A 10,524-nucleotide genomic window follows, 5' to 3' on the forward strand; every position below is an offset into this window, starting at 1 on the left:
CACTATGACTGAAAGCCGGAGGCTGCATTGAGGAATAAAGTTAATTTCCTCCCAGTACCTGTGCTTTCAGTAAGGTGGCCAAGCCTTGCAATGATATTATTTAACCTTTACATGAAATGACTCTTGGATGCTGTCACATAAGTGTGTTCCTGATGTTTATCTCTTAGGCTAGATTCACATTGCGATAGTGCAGTCCATTCAATGCATGCGTTAAACGAACTGCGTTAATGCAAGTGCCGAAAAAGATCGCGTTATGCGATCGCGCTAGCGAAGATGCTCTATCTGCGCTAGCGGTGACGGACCTGGAAATGCTGCAGCCCGCGTTACAGAATGACGGTTTATGGCATGCATTGGCGATTCGCCCGATAATAGGGGTTAACGGACTGCGTTACACCACGTTATGTCGCGGTGTAATGCAGTCCGTCTAACGGACTGCCATAACGCAATGTGAACCCAGCCTTACTTGTGCTGTGTGACGTCCTGTACTCTGAGCATGTGGTTATTGCCCCATCCCTCTAATATCAAATGTCCCACTTCATATACATCTTATCTTCAATGCTTTCTTCAAACTCCCTTTTTCATTATTAATTGTTTCTCATACTGGGCAGCAGATTGTACAGTGCCCAGTGAGCAGTAGAACAGTGTCTCAGTAGCAGAGCAGTGTTATGTGTAGACAGTGAATAATTACAACATAACCTTCTTCCTCTTCCACCTTGCCATGGGTGGAACCAACATGAGCCTGTTTATCCCCTCCATTCCTGGAGACTGAGCTGCAACATAGTAAAATTTACCAATATCAATGGATTCGAAAATATTGGATCACACATCTTAAAGACATATTGTGTAGAGCCGTGTTCATTTAGTTCAAGGTGTGGTTTAGTTGTGGGATTGATTGCCTTTTTTGTTTTTCTCTTTGAAAATTTTAATCAATATAACTATTTATATATTATATTTATATTATTATAAAAAAAAAATGAAAATATAACTCCAGAGTTGCCAATACAGAGCTTATTCTTCAGTGATGTATTTGATAGGGCTGGCTGGAAATGTTAATCTAAGTTTCATGGCTATGTGTAATGTCATTCATAAAGTGCATGTCAACCTGTTTTATTTCCGACATGCTCTGTCTTTCTTGTCCTCATTGCTCCCATGTTTCCACATGTCAGCTATAAAGTTTTCATTCTTTTCAACATTGCTTTTATTTTTGTCATTCAGTTACCTAAATAATCTTTACCTGCTACTTATCTTTCCCCTCCTCCACCTCCTCCTCTTCCTCCTCCTCCTCTTCCTCCTTCCTCTTCTTTTCCAAAGACCAAAGAAACTAATCCCAACTTAAAAAAATGCACCTAAAAAGAACAAACATATTTTCTTCTTTTGTCATTCAACTCAATCCAAACCTAAGCAGATACCACAAACGGTCTTGTGCCAAAAAAAGTTAACGTATTGACGTGAGGGTGAAGAAAAAGAGCCCCCCCAATCCGTAAGTTCAATCAAGAGTTGCAAATGTGAAATGATGGCGTCATGTAAAGAGCTAATGAACTGGCTGCATGACACACCGTTTTGTGGAGGTGCTGTGCTTGTTGTATCAGTTCATGTTCGACCAGTCATGATCACATGTAGTTTTTTTTGTGTGTGTGTGTGTGTGTCGTCATAACTTTTACTTTGCTGTACTCACTCTGTTACTTGGTGCTTGTGGAGGTAATTTGTTCCTTGATTTCCTTGTCCAGCCTTGCTTTTCTATATGCTTCCTTGGTGTAATGTAAAATAAATGGTTCAACAATTGGTAATAATATATTACAAACTTATTACAAACTTTATGTCAACTATTTTATTATACACATACCAGGAGTGTAATTTCTGTTGTTGGTGGTAGTTCTTTTGTACTTGGTGATGCCCTGCCTTCTTTACCAACTTTGGGCCTTTTTCCAATTGACTTTTAGAAAAATGTAATTTTATCACAAATTTAATTTAAGGAAAATTTTGAAATGTTTTTTTTTTTTTTACTCAGTATGGATGAACAATTTTTTTTTAACTGTGACTTTTTTTTTCTTTAATTAAAGACACAGTCCCTCTATATTTGTTGTTATTATTATACAGTATAGTCGCTCAAATTCATTGTCATAAAGGTTTATTCTAAAGTATATTTAATGGATGGTATTGGAAAGTGCTTGTAAAAACAAGCAACTTTGCAATTTGCTTCTTATCAAAATCCTCCTAGAAAGTTTTATTTTGAATCTCTCTGTTCCATACAAGAAGCACCCCCATCAATAAGACATTGATGACCTATCCTAAAAATGGGACTATCCTAAAGATTGGACAACCCCATTGTTTTGCTCATATCTGTAATAGAGCCCATAACATTTTGTACCCAAGTTTTTCCAGAATCCATTTCATTTTTATTTTTTTTACTTTGCAAATTCATATGGCTCCTATGAAAAAAAGTGTCATATACTGGGGTTAATCTCCCTAAGATCTAGAAAATACAATAGAAATGGTTAAAGGGTTTTACAAAATTAGAAAAATCAGAAATGGCCGTACCTGTCCACAATATGTGTCTGGTATTGGTGCTCTGCTCTACTGATTTGATAGAGCTGCAATACGTCTGTATGGAGGAAAATTGTGGCATCTATAATATTAGATCATTCTCTTGAGATTTTCATTGTATTTCACTTTATCTTGACTGTATTTACGGCAAATTAAGACAGAACCTTACAGAGACGGGGCTGTTTCTTTAAAAAAAAAATTTTTTTTTATAAAATTAGAAAAATATTTTTTCTTCTTCATATGTATGTTTCTTTGCAACTGAAAAAGGGTCCTTGACAAGTATTTCTTTGTTTCTTTTCTTTTTTTTTGGTGTTGTAATTGTTTACCTGCTGTGTATGGTTCCCTGTCTGTTGAAGCAACAGTGTTGAAAACCTGCCAGCATGAATTGACATTCGCATGACAAACCTACCAGAGTGGATCCTCTCAGCTTCAGTTTCTTGATGTAATAAATCAAAGAGTGCTCAGGAAGAACCAGCTTGTGAGCAAGAGATAAGGGTTTCCTGAGCTAATCCTCAATGATTAGGCATCCAGCTAAAATGCCAAGCTTATCCTGATAATGATTACACCATATGAAAGAATAAAATAAAATAAAATAAATTAACACTTTACCTAACCCAATTTTTTTCTTAGAAATTAATATAAATGTATACTTGTTTTTTTTAGCGTTTTTTAATTATTATTTTGTTTTGTTGGTTTAATTGTTCCAAAAAAAAAATCCAAATAATGATTACACCATATACAAAATGTTTTAAATAATTTTAAACACTACAGGTAAAAACCTAAAATGTTCTTTCTATAGATCAATTTATACAGTTCTTATTTTGTTTTTCTGGTTTAATTGTTTCGGGAAAAGGCCAATGTGGCGCAATTTTCCACATGTTAAACTTCTTAGGCAGATTTCATATGTCCAACATTGACGATCTGTGTATGGACCACAATATCGGGACCGGCCATTGGTCTTCTGATCCAAACTCATTGGCAAGGCTGTTGAGTTGATGGCACGAGACTCCTGACCGGTCAAGTCATCGTAGTGCAAATTCAGACCATCAATGTTGGGATTTGGGATTCTGTCGATGTTTGAAGCTTTACAAGTTTCTCTAATCTGTACTTTTCACACACAATCTGCCAATTTTCTTAAAGGAAAACATCCAGACTGCGTTTTTTGGGTCCTATGTTATACTACTACATTAAAGACATTGTCTAGGACGATTTCATTTTTTTACACTAATTGCCTAAAAACTAACAGGTAAATAGTTGCGAACAGAGGTAACTACCTGCTTGTTATGTATGGCACCGGCTCAGATCGGTCACCGGCACTACTGATGGCGATTTGGCTGCTCCATATCAACAAAACAGATCTTCTTCTTCTGGGCTATGCTGTTGATAGGGCATGGCTGCTGATGTCATGCTGATTGACAGCCCAATTCCCGCAATTAGGCAGTGGGGAGTCGGCTGTCAATCAGCACGACGTCGGCAGTCACGCCCGGTCAACAGAACAGATCAGAAGAATAGCAGATACTCTGTCAACGTGACATTAGCAGAAGCTGCCTAATCGCCAGTAGCATGGTCGGTGACTATTCTGTGCCGGCAGAGATCGGCACCAGGCTCAACAGGCGGATAGTTAGCAGATACCTACCTGTTCTTAATCCCGTAGTAAAAAAAAAAAAATAGTCCTTGATAACCCCTTCAATATGTTGTAAATAGTAAAGGACCAATATTTTGGGGGTCGTTTACAGTAATATTATTGTTCAAAATATTTTCCAAATGCAATATTTTTCATTTGAAAAATTAAAAAAATATATATTTGTTTATTTTTGGTTTTTACTTCAATACTTTAAAAAAAAAACGCAATTAAGGCATTGTCACCAACAAAATTCCTAAGAGTTAATAAAGTAATAGATTTCTTTTCTATATTTAGTAGAGAAATGTCTATAAATGTATCGATCTCCGTAGCAGAAAATCTAATTGGTTGAGCTTCAAAATATAATATTTTTTTTCCTTTTATTTGCGAGAGATAGAGTCCTACTAGTGTCAGTTACCAGAGCTGAAAAGCCGCCTAAAATCAATAGACATGTGTCAAAAATATAGGTGGTCGCCGAAGGAAAGAAGGAATTCAATTTACGCCAAGTGAATTTTTTCTCGTTGTTGTTTTTCTGTTAAACTTAGGCAATTTTATATTTAAAATAATTCAGTGAAAAGTCAACAAAATTCCTAAGGAAAATGTTTTTCGAATCTTTGTTGAAACTTGTATAATATACTTAACTTTTTTCTTATAAAAAATTTAATTTTAAACATTTGATGTTTTGATGTATTTTATAAAATTTAGGCGACAGTTAGGACTTTCTATTGGATTTTCTTAGTGATTTATTGTTGTTAATTTTAATTTCTAAATTCTCTAACTCGCTTTTATGTTTTTGTTTTTCTATTCTTTTAGGGCAGGAATTGAATGGGCCGTATTCTAACAATACAACTTACGTAAATAAATATATATGATCGAGAAGCGCTGGATCACAACTTTGACATATCAGCAAAGTACCAATCATGCTGAAGACTACAGACTTTTCTTCTTTGATTGTTTAGACTGTAATATTTCTTCAATGAAAGTATTGCGTTCTGCTTACGTGGACGGGAACTTAAGTTGGAAAACATCAGACGGGATCAAGATCAATCGGAATTTCTGAATAGACAATGACAATATTACACACAAAAAAAGGCTTTTTCTTCTAACAGTAAACCTGAAATCTGACAAGGAGTGCCTGTTTGTCACCATGAGTTATGTTGCCATGGTAACCCCAGAGCAACCGTTACAAGAAGCATCGTATCCGTCATTCCTTAGCTATTTAGGGACCAAAGGACCAAACTTTTTATTGCAGACTTGTAGCTGTATGTAAAATATGGAGTTAACTTCCTACTTCTCGTCTGTTCTTAAAACAGGTTCCGAGAACAATTATATGAAACATGTACAAAAAAAAAAAAAAAATGCTTACATGCTTTTAAAAAAAAAATGGCAAGATAATAGTTATTTGATACTATAGAAGGCTCTTTGGTTATATTAATTCAATTATGAAAATTTCCTATGGTTTTCTGTATATTATGAAATGGATAAGTATGTAGAGATTAAATAGAGGATAGCTATTTAAAAAAAAAGCTAAGAAAACAATAAAAAAACAAAAAAATAGAAAAAAAAATAAAATAAAAAAATATATAAAATGCATTAGAAAGATGGTAGCGGACAAAAAAAATGGTTTGTAAATGCTTCTAACTATTTCTTCCCTCCCCTACTCCTCTTTCCACCCCATCCTTTAAAATCCTAATAGTTGTACAGATTTAACAGAAAAGTTTAAGATAACTATATAATAGTCAAAAAAAGCAACACAAAAAAATAAAAAAAATAAAAATAAAAAAAAGCAAAAAAAAAATATAGACGTTAGCATTATGGCTAAAGGAAAGATGTTGTAGAACTGTAATTTTTGTAGAGTTTAGACTAAGCATAAATTCCTACTCTTTGCCAATTGCATACTGTATTGAGGAGGATGTGAGAGGCTGTGATGGCAGCTCCTAACTGCAAGCATTCCACCTATTAAATAAAACTTGACTATTGTAAAATGATGCAATGAAATATTAAAGATACAACAGCTATTGTCTTTTTATCAGTTAATTTAACTTGAAGAATGACACAGCTATCGCTTCATATCTTCGTAACCTGCTATTTGCTAACCTTCCCATCATCCTCTGCTTTTAGTAGTTTCCATATTTGTTCTAGACCTTCAGGGCAAAAGACAGCCTAGAACCTTAATGTTAAAAAAAAAAAAACATAAAAAAACATATATATATACAATCTTTAAAGAATTTCTGAAACTGTTTACAAGGAATTTTGAAAAACAGGGGATGTTTAAAACAAAACAAAAAAACGATGCTGGCTCTGTTTTTCTGTAAATACATTTGCATATTTTGTAGGTCTTTTAATTGTAATGATAGAGAAAAAAAAAACAAGGAAAAAAATTATTTAAATGAAAAAAAAGCACGATATTTATCTTTGGTAATTGACTTTAGAGCAGTTTAAAAAAAAATAAGAATAGTAATGTTGCTTTAGAAATGAATTTCAGATTCAGAAATAAAAAGTCAATTAACTATTAAAATACACATATATTTTAAGATATATCATATTTATTCTAATTTATTTCCACGGTGTGATTTATCTTTATTTTTTTTTTATGTTTCTCTCACTCGTTTTAGTTGAACTAAAAGAGTGGAATGATCATATTTAACTTTTATTTAAAATATATAGAAATATAGATATATATAAATACACACTTTTAGAATTAACTTCTGCAATGGATTCATGTTTTTTTTTCCCCCATTCTTTTTGTTGTTAAATTTCCCGTCAGGCCTTGTTTTTATAATGGGCATTGAACACTGTAGTAACCATCACACTGGATAATTAAAGGGTTGTTAACCATTTACTTTAACCACTTGATATAATCTTGCAGGTCTGTCTTGCATCGGGAGGGTAATTAAAAAAAAAAATAATAATAATAATTTAAAATGTAAAATGAATATCTAACAAATTAAATAATAATGCTGTGATCCTTGCATTTGTTCATTAGAATGCTGGCCGAGGCTTTTTTATATTTCTAATGGAAACCAATTTGCTTCTTTCTAGTTCTTTTCCTTTCCTTGCCCACACTAAGGTATTTTCATTCTTTCTCTCTTCCTTTGATTCATGCTGTTAGTAAGTACAGGTGTGTACTGCAGCTGCATTTCCGTCCAACTGCTCTTTTCACTCTCAATTACCTTTAAAAAAAAAAAAAAAAATCTCCTTGTAATCTTCTGTAATTATTGAATGACGCTTTTCAGCTTAGCCCTAAATAAAGCACAGTTTAAAAAAAATAACGTCTGTGTATCTGAAAATTTTTGTGGCTATTTTTCTTCTGTTATGTATAGTGTATAATTATATTTTCCATAAGGAATTAAGAATATTTTATTATATAATAAATTTCATTTTAATAATAATATTTTTACAGTATGAGCTCCCTTCCTACAGTGCAATATTCTTTTCAATGCACAGTGGCAGTGCACTCCCTCTACAGCTTTTTAGAAACTGCCACATTCTCTCCTTACATTGTGCACTGACAAACAAATACCAGCCCTTCCCCCCCAAAAGTGAGTTAAATTGAGGGGTGGTGCTTGTCTCTGCTCATTGTGTTCTCCCTTTACAATGAGAACTGACAGTGCACACTCCTGTTGGCTTATGACTTCTAGTTAGCACCAGTGAGGGAGCGCACTGTCATTGTGCACTGAGAAGAATATTGCACAGTAAGAGCATACATCAGAATTGACAATCGACACATGCTCAGTAGAGGACGAACTAACCCAACCACTGAAATTGATGTCACTGGTGATGCTGCATTACAAGGTTGGGTAAAACAGGGTATTTTTTTATTTCATGAATTCAATTCAGAATGAGAAAGATGCTTCGGTCCAACAATTGGACCTTCATTAGTTGATAGAATGCCCAGGACAAACTGTTTAATTTAAAGTTAGTAGCGCTAAATTAAGTTAAGCAGTTTCTTCTGGGCATTCTGTGATCTGAAGGTTTATTTTTGGAACTGAAACATCTTTCTCATTCTGGATTGCATTCATGAAATTAAAAAAAAACTTTTTTTCACCATATTTGATTACCAAGTTTCATATAAACTATACTACGGGACAGGTTCCTACGTGTTCACCTATCAACCAGAAGTGCCGTGCTCTTTATTTATATAATTTCAAGGTAGCGACAGTGACCACAGCTGTCAGGACTCTGAACATTTTTTATTACCTTTTTGTGCATTACTGCCCTTTTCCAAGATGGCGTCTTTGGTCTCATGTGCACTGTCTTCCTGCTATAAAACTCCACCCCAGCCTTCAGTCTGTGCTAGAGTATTCTGCCTTGCATCCAGCTCCTGACCTCTAGTGACTCCCTGGCTATATACCTGCTCCTGTGAACCTGTGGGGTTATCCTGCTACTCTGCTCTGAGTTCCTGCTGCATACACCAGTTCCAGTAATCCTCCTTCATCTGCTGCTCGTGTTTGCTTCCATCTGCATTTGCTGGACATGTAAGCTGTTTCTGCTCTGCAAGAGCCTGAGACTATTACCCAGACCTACCTGGTTGAGCTAAGATATTATTTGAACTGCCTTATAAGCAAATCTATCTGTGTTTTGGACTAAGCAAGGACTTATTCGTGTCAAGTATCCTCAAGAATAATTGTGCTTCATAGACTTTCTGCGTGATTGCATTTTCCTCTGAAGTTTCCTATAGACTGCTGAGCTGCATTTGATATTTGCACCAAGTGTTGTGGACTTGAGTTTCTCTCTGCACCTGTTTGAATCACTGTGTGATAATATAGACTTTACCACTTATAAAACTGTGTCCTGTAGTTGTCTTGTTCCACGCAAAGAGTCTCCTGAGTTATCCCCTATAATTATTACAACAGCCTGTGTGCCCTGATGACATCCCATTTGAGTATTCCAGTATGCACTGGAGAATCTCAAATGAAGCATCATCAGAACGAATATAGGTAAAAAAATAAATAAAATAAAGCAGTTAGATTATTGGGAAGGGTAAGGACTTTTAATTAAACCTTATTAGAAAAACTATTATATTATTAAAATCAATCGAGAGACATTTAGAATGAAAATCAATATTTGCTCCGGACCACCCCTTTAATTTATTGAGGAAAAGGACTAAAACTTAGTTTTACTCTCTGTGCTTAATAAATGGCGCAAATAATTTATAGGAAATTACATGCCAGTGAACCATGCCATTGAGTCCACTGACAGCTGAAGTAGATAACTTTCCTGTGACAATAGCAACTATCGAGGGTTGGGATATACTAGGCAGTCAGTCGGGTCAAGTGGGCAAGCAGCAGGAAAAATGATAATAGCTAGATGACTGGATCAGAGCATCTGCAAAATTGGGATGTTTCCAATATGGATTAGTTAGTTCCTACTAAAAGTGGTCCAAAGAAAAACAGCTGGTGAACCAACAACAGGGTGATAGGCTACCAAAGCCTATGAATGTGAGCAGGAAGAGAAGGCTAGCCCCCATGATCTAATTCCAGAGAAGAGCTACAACTCAAATTGTTGAGCATTGCAGCTTGCTATATATGAGGCTGTGTAGTGCATGGAACTAGTCAAAGTGTTCATACTACTCTCACAAAATTAATCAAAATGCCTGCTATGGACATGTGATAACCAGATCTGGACCGTGGAGAAGTAGAAGAAGGTGGACTGGTCTGATGAGTCATTATTTCTTTTACATCATGTGAATTGCCGAGTGCACTTAAATCATTACCTGGGGGAGAAATGGCATCCAGAAGAAGACAAACAGGTGGAGGCAGTGTGGTCCTCTGGACAATGTTCTGCTGGACAACCTTAGGTCCTTGCATTTATGCAGATGGGACATGTACCACCTACCTAATCACTACACAGAGCAAGTCCCCTATTCATAGAAGCGCTATTGCCTACTGGCAATTATAGTTTTGCAAAAATTGTTTAGGAATGGTTTGAGGGACATGACCAAGATATCAATAGTAAATCTGTGGGATACCATCTAAAAATAAATTTGATAAACTGAGGCTACACCTTACAATTTACAAGACTTAAAGGGTCTTTTGCTACGGATTTGATGTCAGGACACCTTTGAAGATCTTGTGGATTCCATACCTGAAGAGATCAGAGCTTCTATCATAACCTGAATAAAAGCAGAGGCAGGGAATCCAGGTGTTACATTGGGGTGAATCTGTAGAATGTGAGCCCTCGTGTGCAGGGTCCCCTCTCCTTCTGTACTTGTGTGTGCCTTGTATTGCTCATGTTTATTGTACTTGTCTATGTGTGCCCCTTTTTCACATGTAAAGCGCCATGGAATAAATGGTGCTATAAAAATGAATAATAATAATAATCTGTATATTGAAATTACTTCACAGCTTAGCCTTTAG

At 35.3% G+C, this 10,524-nt stretch overlaps 1 protein-coding gene across 29 annotated transcripts in view; it reads left to right on the forward strand.

Annotated features, from left to right (window-relative positions):
- CELF4 (CUGBP Elav-like family member 4) overlaps window positions 1-7,437 on the forward strand; it is a 1,364,246-nt gene extending 1,356,809 nt beyond the window's left edge. For 19 of the 29 annotated variants that reach the window (XM_077284083.1, XM_077283953.1, XM_077284010.1 and 16 more), the window contains one exon: window positions 4,979-6,524. Coding sequence is in view for 4 of the 29 variants with exons in the window: in XM_077284096.1 (XP_077140211.1) it covers window positions 4,979-5,037 (59 nt within the window). In the remaining 25 variants the exon portion in view is untranslated. Of the gene's footprint in view, window positions 1-1,311; window positions 1,481-4,978 lie in introns of those variants that run through there. The other 10 variants (XM_077284096.1, XM_077284113.1, XM_077284004.1 and 7 more) reach the window with 6 other exon arrangements.
- Window positions 7,438-10,524: the final 3,087 nt, after the last annotated feature.

Source organism: Ranitomeya variabilis, chromosome 1, assembly GCF_051348905.1.
Source record: "Ranitomeya variabilis isolate aRanVar5 chromosome 1, aRanVar5.hap1, whole genome shotgun sequence".
Lineage (NCBI taxonomy): Eukaryota > Metazoa > Chordata > Amphibia > Anura > Dendrobatidae > Ranitomeya > Ranitomeya variabilis.